General features: G+C 45.3%; 2 protein-coding genes across 3 annotated transcripts; one reads left to right on the forward strand and one right to left on the reverse strand.

Moving 5' to 3' along the window:
• The first annotated feature begins 177 nt into the window (after positions 1-177).
• spag8 (sperm associated antigen 8) lies at positions 178-5479 on the forward strand. 2 transcript variants are annotated; one of them, XM_047051023.1, is made up of 7 exons: positions 195-375; positions 681-840; positions 1272-1317; positions 2155-2269; positions 2364-2426; positions 2953-3110; positions 4200-5479. In XM_047051023.1, the coding sequence occupies exons 1-6, from the start codon at positions 304-306 to the stop codon at positions 3061-3063; spliced, it is 567 nt and encodes a 188-aa protein (XP_046906979.1). In that variant the 5' UTR covers positions 195-303; the 3' UTR covers positions 3064-3110; positions 4200-5479. The 2 variants fall into 2 exon arrangements, with proteins under 2 accessions (XP_046906978.1, XP_046906979.1); XM_047051022.1 differs by lacking the exon at positions 4200-5479 and having other exon boundaries at positions 178-375; positions 2953-3287.
• Positions 5329-15893, reverse strand: npr2 (natriuretic peptide receptor 2; the record flags this gene model as incomplete). Its single annotated transcript, XM_047050960.1, is given in 13 exon segments — positions 5329-5896; positions 6700-6791; positions 7751-7849; positions 8721-8895; positions 9070-9145; positions 10926-11042; positions 12502-12620; positions 12622-12649; positions 13662-13801; positions 13803-13834; positions 14797-14908; positions 14910-14953; positions 15644-15893. Coding segments are annotated over 13 exon segments (1347 nt in total), but the record flags the coding sequence as incomplete, so codon positions are not given.
• Positions 15894-17335: the final 1442 nt, after the last annotated feature.

Below are 17335 nucleotides of genomic sequence, written 5' to 3' on the forward strand. Positions count from 1 at the left end.
ATTTTTCTCTTAGCCTATTCAGATTACAGTTCAAATCCAGATTTAAAAAACAAACTTTCAAAACCATAATAGGTTTTTAGTAACCATATACGAAATATTATTGCCTAAATTAGAAAGCGGCTTGAAAGTCTTGCTGAACGATGCAGCCACTGTGTGGACGGTTGCCATGGTTACATTTCCGACAACATGCTAGAGAGTGAAGCTGGCTACTTGAGTTAGCTAGGCAGGTTTCTCCTAAACTCATTACAATTGTAGACTTAGCTCGCTAATACTTTTTAGCATTGGCATTCTACCATTGAAAACATGAGTACATTGGATATCTCTGTGGAAGAGAAACCATCTGGAAAATGTTTGCTGCATAATTGGGTAGAGGAGGTCAGTTGGCTTGCAGTAGGGCTAGGCTAACTAGGCTAGCTTGATCTATTCATTTGTATTATCTACTACAGTATCTCTCTGTCTGCCTGTCTGTCTGTCCATCCATTGATCTTGTCAGAGCACATTCTCAACACATAGACATATTTTAAGCAAGTGACTATGTGATTTAGAGGTTGTATACCGTGAGGAATTACCTTTAAATGCCTTGTCTCCATCCCAGGAAATATGTGCTATGATAATAGAGGCCACAGAAGTGTGAACATGTTATCAGGCTCGATACGGGAACATGTCAATCTTTTATTCAGAGGGCCACAGCTGCTCTGGACACGGAAGATTCCAGACCTCAGATCCACAAACGTGGACACAGAGGGATTCTCAGCGTGGACCTGTCGTCAAGAGTCGAAGGAGACACCACAGTGAAAACAGACTTCACCCCTCCCAAAGGCACAGGGGTGAGACAGAGAGGTGTGTATACGATGACAAAACTGTTTTTTTTAAGCTCTTACAGTCCAAGATATACATATATCTTGTCTTGTAAAATGAGTGTATTAATAAGCGGAGGTGAGATGGGTTCCTTACAAGACTGCTTCATTAGTCACCAGCAGTGACAGTGCTGCTGGCAGGCAATACATCATGCTGTTTGAAAAGATAATTCTGACTAAATGTGAGTAGGATTCAAACATTACCATTGCCAAGTGACTGAAAGGAGCAGCATTCAAAGCCACTTCATCTGGTTGTAGATTGGCATTTTCAATTACTAGGGGATTAGGCCTTATGTTGTTATAGTCCCTTATTTTGCTGAGGTTTTCATCAACTTCTGATTATTCTGATTACTCTTCTGTTAAGGTTTCTATGTAATTTATTATGTTTCTCAATTTTGTCTTTACTTTGTTCAGGCATAAGAGGTGAACTTTTGGAAAAACAGCTTTACAAGGAAATAAGGTAGGTCAAAAACAGTTTCAAGCTTAAGTTTTTCAACATTTCATCTTTCTAAAGACTAGATGTGCTAGACGTTGTTCTGAATAGCTTGTGGGAGGAAGTGATGTAATATGGTTTTACAGGTCAGTAAAAACCTGGCACTTTTTGATTAGAGTGTAGGATGTGATTTTACAGTACATGTATTCTTCTCACACATTGTAATGTGGTTAATAAAATATGTCTGTGACAATGTGATACTCAACAAGTGGTATTAGAGTAACTTTATTACGACATGGTACAAAGGCAGGAAAGACATGATTGAAAAATGATTGTTCAAGGAGAGACAGTATCTCATTGCTAGTGTCCGATGCCAGTAAAAACCACACAGTCTAAAAAAAGTTTTGCTGAGAGTTTAATACAGGCTAGTTTGTTTCTTACAATAAAAATAACATCTCTTTGAATACCTAGTCAAAACATGTTTAGTGGAGTTCAACCAAAGCAGTTAAAGGTGCCAAACTGATGGCATACAGTACTGTAGTTATGGGGTGGTCAGTTTGTCTGGTGACAGAGCACAAGCATCATCTCAGTATCTGACCAGCTACTGCAGGCTACTTGGTGTGTCCTGAAACAACACTGCAGTTACTGGGACCTCCATATTAACATCTTATAACAGTTATACCCCCCAAAAAACATCTAGGTTTGGATCCTCTTTCCACAGAGAGAGTGCTTGTGATGTAGCAAATGTAGATATAGATGTCTACAGTCGCACGGGGGAGTGTGGAGAGACAATGGCAGACTGCTTTAGAGTGATAAGGACTGCTGGTTCTCATGGTGATACGTCTCTACTTCCCTATCTGACAGTAAGCAGACGCTCACAGAGTTCAACCCACAGCCTCCGAAAACAGAGTTCTGCTCGACCACTCAGAAAGACTTCCACATGAAGGGCTTCCTGCCTCGACTTCCCCAGCTCACGGGGGTAATCTACAGAAACCAACATCACGTCTACACCCTTTCACTATGGGAGACCTGTGCGACACATATCTAATGTTGTTGTTTGTTTGTGACTTTAGGAGCATGATTACAAAAGAGACCAGGCAATTTCCTTTTGGAATGAGAATCATTCACAAGTACAGGTCAGTCCGATTAACCAGTCGAATTACTTTTATCTCTGTTTGTTCCTTATCACATACTGCAGAACAGCATAGTAGTGTGTGTTTTTTACTTTTTCAGCTGAGAGTGAATAAAACATTCTGTTAGCCTTCAGTTTTTTTTTATCGCCAACCAAGATTAAAAATAATAATTACATCCTCACAACTCAATAAAACCTTACAAGGTTGACAAATCAAGGTCAAACGACCGTATTTTTTCTACCCTATAATTACTACGACATCCTTCTATGAGACATTCCAAGACTTTGTGCAACACAATTCAGTTTAATATTCACTGATGTTACTAACACTTTTCTAACATTAAAAATAAACGTTTTTAAGGCCAGCACACATACTCATACATCTTCAGTTTTGAAAAGCTTTATATTCATCGATGACACACAAATCATCACATGCTGAATAAATGTTGATTTTGCATGTTAGTAATGTTGGTGTGTGAACGTGCACACCTTCAGTGTTGTGACAGTCTGGTCTGTGCTGCTCCTGTCAGGGCGTGACCCCAGTGAGGACCAGAGACTCTCCATTCAAGAAGAACTCCAGTTTCAGTACCCCTATCATCCATCAGCTCCACCCTCCTGGGATGGATGCAAGCGACTACTAACCCAGCTTGTGGACACGTCACACAACTGACTAACTGATATGTGATATGTAAATGATATTTTCCCTCAGTGATGGTCTTCGTTATGTCTTCTTGGCATCTCACCTTTTGTATTGCTTTCCACAAACAGCAAATAATACAATATGTTAGATTACAACAAATTCTAACATTAACGATCTCGGAATTTAAAAAAGTATTAGTAAACATTTCTCACACTATCTTAAGAATATCACGCCCATTGCTCATTTGTAGCTTTCACATGAGCAATGTTCTTTTAGATGGCGTCTGTGTTTCTCTGCTTGTTCAACTTCACTGCCGGATGCGGCATCTCGAGCAGCGTGTCTTTCGCAACCGCCAATTACCACAACTGAACATTGGGAAGGAGAACAAAAAGATAGATTTTCCTTCCGCTCTCCCGGGCGAAAAAAAACTATCAGGCTATTGTGCTTGGACAAATGACAAGAAAGCCTATTACGGGGCAGAGAAAGCAGGGGTAGACTCTGTAGGTTGAGCCGGGTTCCGTTGCCTCCCACCCTACCGATATCGACTCCCTCTCTGCCTCCACATCACATCACAGCGCGTGGCACCGATTCAGATGTGCGTTGTGTCAATCAAGGAGACAATTCTGCACAGTGTTGCTCTCCGCGCTTTCAGCAGGGATTAGTTGGAGGTAGCTATGGCAACCGGTAATTTTAGACTACGTTTATGCAATGTGTGTGTGTGTGTCCCAAAAAACAACTGATGAATATGAAGAAAAAAAACATTCCATGACCTTCTTGGCGGTAGCAACAAATGCAATATAATATAATTGGAATAATACAATATTCCAAAAGAAATGTGATTAAGAAAGATTGCTTCCAGCATAGGGACTACTTGCACATTTATTTTAGACATTGGATCAAAGTAATCCCAGACTTGTAATGCCAATTAAATACTGTAAGTGTTTGTGTGTTTATACCGTGGGGCCTCTTATCTTAGATGTAAGCTTTGCTTGTAATTCATTTCTGCCACACACCGATGCACTGCAGCTTTTACCAGCTCTAATCACAGTGTTTGTTGCTATCTTCTCAGTCAGATTACATTACAGATGCTTTTGTCTCTGTAGAAAACAATAATGAACTTAATGCATTAACCCGCAGGTACACTACAGTATGTTAGTTCCCATGGATTCTCCCTGATGGTGGCATGGTGCAGATGATCTCCCATCATGTGTCAACCTGAACGTTGAGGAACTCAACTCCTCCATCCGTGAGTCGCTAACAGTCAGCGTGTCGCCGTGACAGCAAGGAGGCGTGGGCGGTAATTAGGAGGCGTGCAATGCAGTAGGGGGCTATTCTCTCCCGCAGAGACCAAGACACGTGCGCTTTGTGTCTTCCACAGCTGCTAATGGAATCGGAATGGCCGCTGATGTCATTGGCTCTGCACAGCGCCATCCTCCAATACTTACACTCCCATCCCCCGAAACGCACATTTTGCCATCTTTTTTTTTAAACTCGTAAATTAGGCTAACTGTAGTTGTTCGCTCTTAAGTTTTATAATCATAAGATGAGCATTATAAGATGGTGTGTTTCATCCAAGGCGGATAGTACAGGCTGCTTCATATAGAGCCGAGTTGATGACAAATCTTAGGTAGCCAAATATATTTAATGGATGATATTAGCTAGGCCTAAGCCTTAATATCATATGTCTGAAATGTCAAACCAGGAGTTTGATTATCGGGATATTAAAGTGGGTTTGAAATGGCCTGAAAAGGACTGTATCAGGGAACAGTTCTAATAATAGAGTTTAATCTCTCTAAGGTACCACGGCAATTTCAACAGAAGAAAAAACTGGGTGTATTATTATAGGCAGGTAGAGTTTCCTTGACTTTGAAATGACTTAATTTAGTTTTACTCTTAGAAAGTGTAACCCTTTCAACAATGTCTGTATCCAGTTCTGTCGAGATATGAGATATTCTAGGACAGTAAAATTAAAAATTCTCTTTCAGCTATATTTGGATGAAAATATTTGCAAAAGTGTTGTCAGGGGGACGTGGCCTATTTACCCGTTAATTTGGACGGCATCGACTAAACAGATGGAAGATATGTGAAGACGTTTACCCACCCTTTCAAAGGTAAAAAGATGTTAGAAAAAGAATGCAATTCAATTGCTTATGGCTACAAAGAAGGATTGTAACTGTGTTTAATAATGTTCAATAAAACACATTATAAAACTCAGAATACTGTGGTTGGCTGAAGTGTAAAACCTGGTTGAATAAAAGCAAATATAGAATTTTACTCAGTTTATTGAAGAAAATATCTTACAATATCTTGGATATACATATATACATATATCATCTTGTACTGTGTAATACCACTTTAGGACCTCTGCATTGATGTTGAGTTGAACACTCTGCTCCTATCCTTTCAGAATTCCATAAGGAAATAAGAATACATCATTGACTTCCAAACACATTATACAAATCTTAATATAGAAAGCACAAAAAATAAGAATTTATCATTGAAAATTACTCACTCTCAGGACAAGAACGGTTCTTCATACAAAAACATTGTAACCCTTTTTTCCAACTTTTTTTGCAGGTACAATAACAAGGTCATACCTTGAATTTTTCTGTCCCCAACCCGCCCCCTTCCCCCAAACTTCTGTTTAGTAAATACTGTTGTTCAAGGTAGGAAATCACCTTAAGGACTTATTCTAGAACAAATAAAGCAGTCTTGGCCATGGAACCCTCTGTGGTCGGCTCCTTTATGTCCGCTCGTTATCAGCCAGCCGCTCAGATAACATACACATCGCTTTTCTCTCCCTGGAGCCAGTAGGTTCTCATCTTCCCTTTGCCCTGGAAAAACACACGGATCAATAGAGTCAATGCAGAGGAGCTGCTCTGCTGATTTCCACTGAGAGGCAGGTTCTCCTTAAAAGAGCGACTCTGACAAAGGCTCGGCTGTCCAAGCATCCCTAGAGGAAGTGAATCCACTCATAAACACACGTTTTCTTTTACAAAGCCATGCTTTAGGTTTTTCTTTACGGCCATTGTCATCTGAGCAAATATGGGAACAGTTGCTATTACACTGTTATTATGTTGTTATTACACTGTTATTATGTTGTTATTACACTGTTATTATGTTGTTATTACACTTACTACACTGTTTTGGAAACTGTTTATACATTGTTAATATTTTATTACACTGTTATTACAGTTATTATGGTGTTATTACACTTTCTGCATTGTTATTACACAGTTATTACACTGTTGTTATTGCACTATTATTATGGTGTTATTACACTGTTATTGCACCATTATTGCACCGATGTTACACTTATTACACAATGATTAAATTGTTGTTACACTGTTGTACAAAATACAAATATTTAGTTACTGTACTTAAGTATATTTTTCTGGTATCAGTACTTCACTGTTTTTCTAACAACCTTTTACTAAAACAGTTAGTAATGATTACTTTTTACTTATGTGTATGTCACTTCTTGACTTTACCTTGACTGAAAAAGTCAAACTTTCACCAGTCTTTTTAAACAGGAGTATATGTACTTGTACTTGTACTTGAGTGAAGGATATTTGTACTTTTGCCATCTCTGAATCTGAGATACACGCCAACTGCTCCACTCACAAACACAACTCACCTTCATTTCCACATCTCCTCGTAACTGGAGGTCAAAATAACCAAACTCATCCAGCACTTCCTTGGTGGCGGATGAGAGGTGGATCTTCAAGGCTGGGAGGGGACAGGGAGGGGACACAAAGACAGTTACATAATAGTTCATGTAACCTTCATATAAAGTGTAACTATAATGTTATTACTATGGGTATTACTGTGTAGTTACTGTGTCGCCGATCTGTTTCTGTAGTCACAGGGGAGGTTAACGTGTCACAGGGGAGGTTAATGTGTACCTTACAGTTATTTACAGGTTTGCTGTGCAGGGGCCCTAGGCAGCGTGTGATAGATCAGGTGGTGTATAGATCACAGCCTCCGAGGGGAGCGCAGGGCATGGGGGTCATCAATAATTAATTCACGGAAGCTCTGACAGGAAAGTGAGTCGGTAAATCAATAATGTGTGATGAGACAGCTGGTAACATATCCTGGGGCCTCCTGTTTATAGGGGTTTAACACCCGGTGAGAAGTGATACCAGACCTGCAGGTTCTGACAACTGTCTTTAAACTTAGCTTCAACTGTAAAACCTATGTCGCAATTGTATTTGAGGTATTTTGTGATTTTCACAAAATATGAAAAAAGTTGTGGACTTTCTTGTGACTTGTGATTACTGATTGGCACTGGGATGCCAGCCACAACACACAAGTCAACTTTTAATTTAAATGAGAGCGGTAAAACACCGTGTGTAACGACGGTTATCTGTTCCTACATCGTAGACGATGAGGAAAGCTCCCCAGAGAAAACCAAACCCATCCACACATAAACCAGGTTTGGGGGAGTCAGATGGCTGAGTGGTGAGGGAGTCGGACTAGTAATCAGAAGGTTGCCGCATCGATTCCCCGCCAAGCCAAATGACGTTGTGTCCTTGGGCAAGGCACTTCACCCTACTTGCCTGAATGTCCCTGTACTTACTGTAAGTCGCTCTGGATAAGAGCGTCTGCTAAATGACTAAATGTAAATGTAACCAGGTTTGAGAACGTGACATTTCGTGTCGCATGCGCTTGTAGAGTAAAACACTAACCCTCTCCATTCGACTCCATCCGTGACGCTGTGTTGACAGTATCTCCAAATAAACAGTACCTGGGCATCTTTAGGCCCACCACACCTGCACAGACGGGTCCTAGATAGAGGGAAGACCGTTAAAATATACAGCATGCGCTCCCTGGCACCGTGACGTGTTGTCATCACCATCATCTCACCGCCTCAGTTAAGTGGTTTACAATAGTGTAGGAAGATGAAGAAAGATATTATGAAGCAAGGACCGGTTCTCAATGCTAAACTACCCACGCACACCTCATAAAGATCTGTTGTGGATGAAGATGTAAAGTGTTTGAATAAGAGTGTAAATACTGCCTTTCCGATAGATAACAGTTTCACTGTGCTGTGAGAAAAGGATCTTGTTTGGGTTTGAATGTGCCTTGGCCTCTGAAGTAGCCTGGACTTGTCTACAGCGTCATGAAATACCAACATTGTTGCCGTTTCAGACAGCCTCTGGAGGTTTTCTGACTCAAAACCAAAATATTGGAATTAAATGTCATTCACATTCACTACAGTTTGCAATAATCACCCCAAAATAATCCTGAACACTAACGATGTCAGGTCCATCCATGTGCAGTATATGCACAACTAACATCTTGGCAAGCTCAACCTTTTCCCCTCAAATAAATCATTATGTCGTAAGTTATAAGCTTGGTGACACAGCAGACTGTCAGCAATCGTAGCAGTTCAGTTGTCCTGTGAGAGGTAGTAGTGAGTCTGAGAAGGACTGAAAACTTGACACCTCTGTGATTTATTACTGGCGTTTTAGGGTGTGGGTAGAAAAAGGCAAATGGCGACGAATGGTGCGCACAACATCTGCTTCAGTAAGTTGGCCGTCAGACACAAGCTTCCTGTAGAAGCATAGGCTTTCTCAGTAGCTAGGCGTGTGATTGTACCTCTGTGTGTTCTCCTATAAGGCGTGTGCTAGGTATGTGCTAGGCGTGTGACGGTACCTGTGTGTATGCCGACCCGTAGCCGTAGCTGGTCGTTGGGTCTGTGGCGGATGGTGAAGGTTTTGACCTGCTCCAGCAGGGCCAGGGACATCCCAGCGATCTCCCTGGCGTGCAGCTTACCGTTCCTCACAGGGAGCCCAGACACCACCATGTAGGCGTCGCCTATGGTCTCCACCTACACACACGCACACAGGACATAGGTCAAGGGTCAGGACAGGACAGAGGTCGTAGATCAGGACAGACATCCAGGGCAACAGGACAGAGGTCATAGGTCAACACAGGAGAACCTGTTGCCATGGGTGACGTCATGAACAGAATGCTGTTAGCGGGACGGAGGGGTGAGATTTACCTTGTAAACATCAAAGTTGTCTATGATGGCGTCAAAGCAAGTGTACAGGTCATTGAGGAGAGTCACTACCTGTAGGAGAGGAGAGCAGACGTTCAATACACTGCAGACCTTCACTGAAGCCCACCAGTTAGCCCGCGTACTGCTGTGACTGTATCTGTGAATACATGGGCAATGTCTTTGGGAGAGTCAAACAAATGTCAGTTAGATTCCACAGCATCTGAGTTAATCTCAGGTTCTCCTCTTGGTTGGCTCTGGTTTCTGGCTCCATCATGGTTCTGCGAAAGCTTCTGCATGTTTGACTCAGATTTACATATTTCTGCTCCTCCAGATGGACTGCAGCCCAGACCAAAAGTTTATCGACAGAAAGCATTTCCAACAAGTAAAACAATCGGACAGACTACATATTTTCAAATTCTACATCTCTACCATTTTGCAGAGTAACAGTTATGCAAGATGTAAACAGTTTATGTGAAGTCAGAATGATGCATTTAGTGTTGCCGTGGTTCAACCTGGTGTTACTGTTGTATTTCTCAGAGGTCTTTTGGTCAGGATGAAAAATTGTGATAGTCTCTCGACACACTTTCTCTCGACACACTTTCCCAACCATGACAGAGAAAGTGTGTGTGAGGATGTACCAGGTTGTTGGCCTGTCAGGCCCTCACAGCAGCAGCCAACAACTGCAGAGTGCCGGCTGTGCTGAGAACGCTGTTCGTGCCATCTCCCAAAATTCTGACATCAAGCATTACTGAGAGGACATTTGGGATGCAGCACTGAGAAGCATGACTCCTCTTGTTTCATGTCGTTTAGAGTTTGAGGGCTAAGCCTTTTCTGGGGAAACGTTTTGAGTCGCTGAGTTACACGGACACATCTTTCCTTTAAAGGTGACTGGTTTCAACCCTTTCAGGACCTTTCAGGACCCAGGACTGAACCCTGATGAGGGGCCGGGGGTTGAGCAGCCTTGATCTCGTCTCTGGATGTGAGAAAGAAGAGCTGGCATTCAGCAGAACTCTCTGACTCATGAGCTCCTACTCTGATAACAGTTCTATTTAGAGTTCAGGTCCTGTGTGTGGGTAAGCTTGGGAACTGTGAGACATATAAGGTACTCTCTCTCTCTTCCTCTCTCTCTTTTACCCTTTTATCTCTTTAGTTCGTCCATTCTCTTTCTCCCTCTCCCCTCCCTCTCCCTCTCCCTCTCCTCTCCCTCTCCCTCTCCTCTCTCTCTCTCTCTCTCTCTCTCTCTCTCTCTCTCTCTCTCTCTCTCTCTCTCTCTCTCTCTCTCTCCTCTCTCTCTCTCTCTCTCTCTCTCTCTCTCTCTTACTCTCTTTCCCTCCCTCCCTCCCTCCCTCCCTGAGGTTGTGTAAGACACGCGGCTCTCCTCTAAATCCTCTCTCTGGCCCAGCGTTCCTTTCTGTCAATAACAAGATGTTCGACCCGGCCATTTTAAAAGCCTGTTGCTATCAAATTATCTGAGGACAGTTGGTGGAGGGAGGGCTGCATCACTTGTTCTGGCGAATTGATTACTTGAAATGACTGTGGCTTAGGAGGTTTCTGATTATAATTTGCACCTTCACTAGCGACAGGTCAGGCAAGCAGGGGAGCAGTTTGAAGACTCTCTGGAGCAGTATTCAGGCGTGGGGGGAAGATGCTTTCATCCAAGGCGATGTGCAAATAGTGCCTACAGACAGCAGGGCAAAAGATTCAGGAGGGCATATTTCTACCAGTGTTTCAGTGGTCAGAGTCCAGAAAACGGGTGTGTGATTAGCAGGCGCGGGGCAGAGCCGGGGGCGGGGCAGAGCCGGGGGGCGTGGCAGAGCGGGGGGCGGGGGCAGAGCGGCCTCATGTCAGTACCTGCAGCGGGGGTGCTCTCTGCTGACATGGACGTGAAGCCCACGATGTCGCTGAAGTAGATGGTGACGCTGTCGAACGCCTCGGCCTGCACAGTCTCCCCGCGCTTCAGCTGTTCTGCTACCGAGCTGAGGAGAGAAAGGGGAGAGAGAGGGGAGAGAGAGGAGAGGGAGAGGAGAGGGAGAGAGAGAGAGAGAGAGAGAGAGAGAGAGAGGAGAGAGAGAGAGAGAGAGAGAGAGAGAGAGAGAGAGAGAGAGAGGGAGAGAGAGATAGATAGAGAGAGAGGAGACATAGAGAGAGATGAGAGAGGATAGAGAGAGGAGATAGAAAGAGGAAAGAGAGAGAGAGAGGAGAGAGAGACATAGAGAGGATAGAGAGAGAGAGGAGAGAGAGGAGAGAGAGGAGAGAGAGACAGAGGAGAGAGAGAGGTGAGAGGAGGGAGAGAGAGGAGAGCCATAGAGAGAAGGAGAGAGAGGAGAGAGAAACAGAAACGTGGGGAGGAGAGTAGAGAGAGGAGACAGAAAAGAGAGATAGAGTTAATAGAGAGAAAAATGAAACAGAGAAAGAGAAGAGAGAGAAGACCCCACAGGATGGAAAGCTAGTGCCGTGAAAACGAATGTGAGACGAATTTATCATCATTCTCATTGTGAATTAACACCTACAGAACAGCAGCTTTCAATTGGCACTGAATAATTGTGTCGGCTTGTTATCGTAGCCCCGCTAATTTACCTTATTTGAATTTATTTTTTTCACAGAACGGGAGGCGCCGATAAGTCTGACTAAGCAGGGAGAGAGAGAGGGGAGAGGGAGACATAGAGAGAGAGGAGAGAGAGAGAGAGAGAGAGAGAGAGAGAGAGAGAGAGGGTATCTGTGTGTTCTCCCAGAAACTGCTTTCTGATAAATTGGATGGACTGAGATGACAGAGCTTAAAACAGAACCAGGTCTCTGTGGCGTTATCAGATTGTTTAGAGCCATATCTCCTCCCTCCTCCTCTCTCCTCCCTCCTCCTCTCTCCTCCCTCCTCTTCTCTCCTCCCTCCTCCTCCTCCTCTCCCTCCTCCTCCTCTCCCTCCTCCGGTAATGAGAAGTTTTCTTGTCAGCTCTGTCATGGCCCCAGTGCTCTCCGCTCTCTCCTCCTCTCTCCTCCTCTCTCCTCTTCCTCTCTCCTCCTCTCTCCCCTCCTCCTCTCTCCTCCTCCTCTCTCCTTCCTTCTCTCTCCTCCTCTCTCCTCCTTCCTCCTCTCTCCTCCTCTCTCCTCCTTTCCCCTCCTCCTCTCTCCTCCTCTCTCCTCCTCCTCCTCCCTCTCTCTCCTCTCTCCTCCTCCTCCTCCTCTCTTTCTCTCCTCTGTCACAGCCCCGGTGCTCTGCGCTTCACTTCCCAGACAGATGGAATATGGGTCTCTCGGAAAGTGCAAGATATCAAACCATTAAATGATTCTGTTCAGGGCGGATTTTGAACAACATTGAGGTGTAATTTTCTTATGACTTACTTTAGTTTACTGATCAAAAGTTCAGGTTTGTTTTCCCTGTCTTGTAAATAATAATCAAAAATAAAAATAAAAACATGGATATTCTTAATTTGTTCTCACTGTGGCAGGATTTGGTAAAGTAGGTTTTCAGCCTTCCTCTTCTCCTCCAGGTATGCCTGTGTTCGCTCCTCCACCAGGTTCTCCAGGTTGTTGGCATATTGCTCCATCCTGGACAGCAGGGTTGTTCAGGATACTGGTGCTTCCTTCCCTGGGACAGAGCAGGGACGCACGTATCATGTGGTTGTTACCAGAGAAAAACGTATTGTGTGGTTGTTACCCCGGGAAACACGTATCGTGCAGTTGTTACCAGGGAAACACGTATCGTGCAGTTGTTACCAGGGAAACACGTATCGTGCGGTTGTTATCAGGGAAACACATATTGTGCAGTTGTTACCAGGGAGACGCTTATCATGCAGTTGTTACCAGGACAGTTGGCTGTATCTACTTGTATACCGGAAAAGAAAATCTGATCGATTCCAGGGAAATGACAGTCCCTTAACGATCCCAAGCCTGTCAAAGCTGTTCATATGAAGGGGTAAGCCCCCCCACCCACTGTAGGTTAAAATCAGTTCCCTCCCCCTGCACTGATGACCCCCACCTGACCCCCTTGTCCTTCAACCCCCCTGCCCCCCTACACCCTCCACCCCCGACCAAGAATAACACAGCATCCATCATGTGGTGTCAGCAACATACATTAAACCTAATGAAAACAACACGGGGGGCATGGAGTACATGGAGGGTCTCCGTTAGCTGGCTGGTGCCTGAGGTGGAGGAGGAGGGGGAGGAGGTGGAGGGGGGGGGGGGGGGGAGGGAGGAGGAGGAGGAGGAGGAGGAGGGGGGGGGTGGAGGAGGGGGTGGAGGAGGTGGAGGGGGGGGGGGAGGAGGAGAAGGAGGAGGAGGAGGAGGGGGAGGAGGAAGAGGGGGGTGAGGAGGAGGAGGGGGAGGGGGAGGAAGAGGAGGGGGTGGAGGAGGAGGTGGAGGGGGGGGGGAGGAGGGGGGAGGATGTGGAGGTGGAGGAGGGCTGGAGATGCACCTTACTGTCACACCGTCCGTAAGTGCATCTGAGGGCTGAGAGGCTGTTAATCACATGCATCTTTCTAACCCACTCAGGCACGCCAACGGACTGTGGCAGGTCCCAACACTAATGTGGCTATGCTACGAAAATGTAGCCATGCTAACGGTGGCTATGTGTTGATATGTGTGTGTGTGTAAGGTCTCACTTGTTGAGCTTGGTGATATAGATCTTGATGTGTGTGTGAAGTCAGGTCTCTCGAGCGGGGTCCTCCGCCCAGCAGGTCTCCATCAGCCCGCTCAGCTCAGCGCAGTGGCAGCTGTTATCTGTGGTCGGACGGAAGTAGGGGCCGCTGGCCGTTCCGCACCTTCTGGACGATCTCTGCAACACAACAACACACGGGGGGGGGGGGGGGGTTAGGGGTGTGTGTGTTTGTGTGGTGGGGCAGGGGGTGGTGTGGTGTGTGCGAGGAGGAAGTTTGTGTGTGTATGGGGTGTGGGGGGGGGGTGTACTTGTGTGGGGGGGGTGTACTTGTGTGTGTGGGGGTGTTTACGTGTGTGGGGGGGGTGTTTACTTGTGTGGGGGGGTGAAGTTGCATATCTGTATGTGTCTGTCCACATTCATACAGCAACAACACAGACCTCAACGTACAGCCCAGGATACTTGGAAAACAGATTAAGAAATAATTGTAAACAGATTTATAAGCGAACCTGGACAGATCCACCACATCTGTTTCTCACATTTTCAAGAACAAGCAAGACCTGCGCTGCTCTGTGATCAGGAATCAGCCAGTCAGGGTTAGTAAGAACCCAGCCCAGCAGGATGGAAGTCCTGGTGAACATTCACTGTTCTCCAGAGCGACAGAGGAGGGATTCAAACTTGCAATCTCCTACCACCCTCCGCCCACTACCACTGACTGCTCTCTAACGCACTCAAACTCGGTCTATGAGTCACGCTGTGTCGACAGGAGGCGCTGTGATTGGCTGGACAGGAAGGAGAGTCAGAGAGGGAGTAACTCTGACAGAACGCTCCTCAACTTCAGCAGGGTCCTCAGAGGGTCATCCCACACAGCCTAAATACCACTCTGGATAAAACCGTCTACCAAAGGAGCTATGGCATATCTGTTGTTTTACATTCATTTTGCAGGTGCTTTTATCCAAAGTGCCATACTGGACAGGGTTGGAGTGGGGATTTGAACCTGCAATCTCTTGAAATGCTCTCACTGAGCTATACATATTGGCATTAGGTATGGGTCAGGTTATCAAAAATCAGTTGCAAAGTATCACATAAATGAAGGTATTTTTTGTTATTCTTATGTAGTTATGGTGCCTCCTGGTAGTTACCTTTGGGGCTCAGGTCCAGACCATCCATGTAGAAAGGGCCGTTCCTGAGAGCGATCTCCTGCAGGATGATCCCAAAGCTGTACACGTCCCCCTTCTGCGTGCCCTGGGGGGGGGTGGCGGTCGTATATCAGCAGCTCAGGAGCCGTCCACAGCTTCTCTGGAGACACACACACTCAGATCAGCTTCTCTGGAGACACACTCAGATCAGCTTCTCTGGAGACACACTCAGATCAGCTTCTCTGGAGACACACTCAGATCAGCTTCTCTGGAGACACACACACAAATAAACTTGAAACCGAGAGATGCTGTGGGTGTTAACCAGACCCAGCTAGACCCAGCTAGACCCAGCTAGACCCAGCTAGACCCAGTTAGACCCAGCTAGACCCAGCTAAACCCAGCTAGACCCAGCTAAACCCAGCTAGACACAGCTAGACACAGCTAGACCCAGCTAGACCCAGCTAGACCCAGCCAGACCCAGCTAAACCCAGCTAGACACAGCTAGACACAGCTAGACCCAGCTAGACACAGGTAAACCCAGCTAGACACAGCTAGACACAGCTAGACACAGCTAGACCCAGCTAGACCCAGCTAGACCCAGCTAGACACAGCTAGACACAGCTAGACCCAGCTAGACACAGGTAAACCCAGCTAGACACAGCTAAACCCAGCTAGACCCAGCTAGACCCAGCTAGACCCAGCTAGACACAGCTAGACCCAGCTAGACACAGCTAGACACAGCTAGACCCAGCTAGACCCATCTAGACCCAGCTAGACACAGCTAGACACAGCTAGACACAGCTAGACCCAGCTAGACACAGCTAGACCCAGCTAGACCAGGCAGACCTACTTGCGTAGAGTGCGTGTGAGTCGTCGTTCTCGCAGGAAGAGCGGAAGGTGGCCAGGCCGTAGTCGGTGATCTTCAGCACGAAGCGACTGTCCACCACGCAGTTGGATGATTTCAGGTTTCCATGGGAACCGATGTAACTGTTGTGGAGGTAGTTCATTCCCTGGGGAGGGGACAGTATCAGAGGAAGACACCAGTTATCCAAGTGATACGCAGAGATTTTGTACACGAGAGAGACTTGTCTGAGGTCAAGAGGTCATGAAGCTGGTCTCTTACAGTCCGCATATAGACATGGAATGCATTCGGCCCGAACGCTCTGCAGACAGCAAGACGGAAATATGTATAAACAGGACTTCTATGAGTTATAATATTATCACCTGTTAGCCTTGTCTACTGTACCTATTTGCTGACCATGCTTGGCCATGTAAGGAAATGTTCTGTGTACACTATATTTTAACTTGTTTATCCATTGTATATAAGGACGGTTGTGAGCCATGTGCCTCATTCATCTGACCACTCTGTCGTGGAAAGGTCACAGGTCCGAACAGCTCGTCTAATAAATTGTTCCTTCCCATTAGCACTTATTTGCTTTTTTCAATGTATGCTTCATGTTTTGGCTACCCACAATGTTTTTGGGGCTATCTCGTTGTTCATGATCTTTGACCTATGCACTTTTGTACAGCTCAATCTTGGAAGTCGCTTTGGATAAAAGCATCTGCTAAATGAGTAAATGTAAATGTCATAAAAGTCAACTCTTTTTCAATGTCGTGCATCCGCCTCCGACCGACAGATCTCATCCTATCATCCAAGTTTATAACAAACAAAAACATACTAATCTATTCCGATTTCTCCACAAGTGTAAGTCTGTCATACTTTTACATTATATATTTCTATAACATCTAAAACATACAAATCTGGTCACGTAGGAAATAATGTCTATAGAGTTTGATGGATTGAAAATGTAACCAACGTGTTTTCCATTAGCCGTTGAAGGTAGACTTCCTGTGGAACTAATTTATGGATTTCTGATGCCTATATCTGGTTCCTACTAGATTTGTGTCCAGTACAAGCTAAATATTTAGACAACTCACTTGAACTGTGAGTACAAATCTCCCGTTCAACAAAGAGACCTCTTTGCTTGCTCAAAACGTCATCATAGCAGTTTGCTTCAAATACTTGCTTATCTTTGCAGCAGTTTAGCTTCAGTACTCTCCGAACCCTCCAGTTCAACACAAAATTCTATCTACGGAAGATACTGATCTGGGAAAGAAAGTCCCTATTGTTGGGCGAGACTAAAAATAAGTATTGTAAATACATGGATGATTGGTTTTGATGAAGTGGAAAGCATTTTGCGGTGGGACGGTGATTATGGTCCTCTCAAGCTGTAAGTCAGACTGTGTGTGGATGCCAGTACCAACTAGATCCAGCCAGGAGAATTCACCCACCACCCACCACACCCCACCACACACCCCCACACCCCACCCCACCACACCCCACTCAACCCCAAACCACCCCACCCCCACTCTCTCTCTAATAACTTGTGAACCCAAAACAACCACAACCGTAGTTCCAGACATCCAGAAGGTTCCAGAAGGCACCAGACTTTGAGGTCAATCCTGGACACTGAGATCCCATGTGGTTTTCCCAGGTGCTGTTGGGAGGCCTGTTGCTGGAGGCTCCGCCCATCTCCACTTT

The sequence above is a fragment of the Hypomesus transpacificus genome, unplaced genomic scaffold (assembly GCF_021917145.1).
Source record: "Hypomesus transpacificus isolate Combined female unplaced genomic scaffold, fHypTra1 scaffold_133, whole genome shotgun sequence".
Lineage (NCBI taxonomy): Eukaryota > Metazoa > Chordata > Actinopteri > Osmeriformes > Osmeridae > Hypomesus > Hypomesus transpacificus.

Excerpts from the sequence above, each read along its gene's own strand:
- spag8 (XM_047051022.1), top strand. The coding sequence starts at position 304 with ATGAGTACATTGGATATCTCTGTGGAAGAGAAACCATCTGGAAAATGT. Across the intron at positions 2,270-2,363 it reads GACTTCCCCAGCTCACGGGG|GAGCATGATTACAAAAGAGA; the intron begins GTAATCTACAGA and ends TTGTGACTTTAG. Across the intron at positions 2,427-2,952 it reads AGAATCATTCACAAGTACAG|GGCGTGACCCCAGTGAGGAC; the intron begins GTCAGTCCGATT and ends TGCTCCTGTCAG.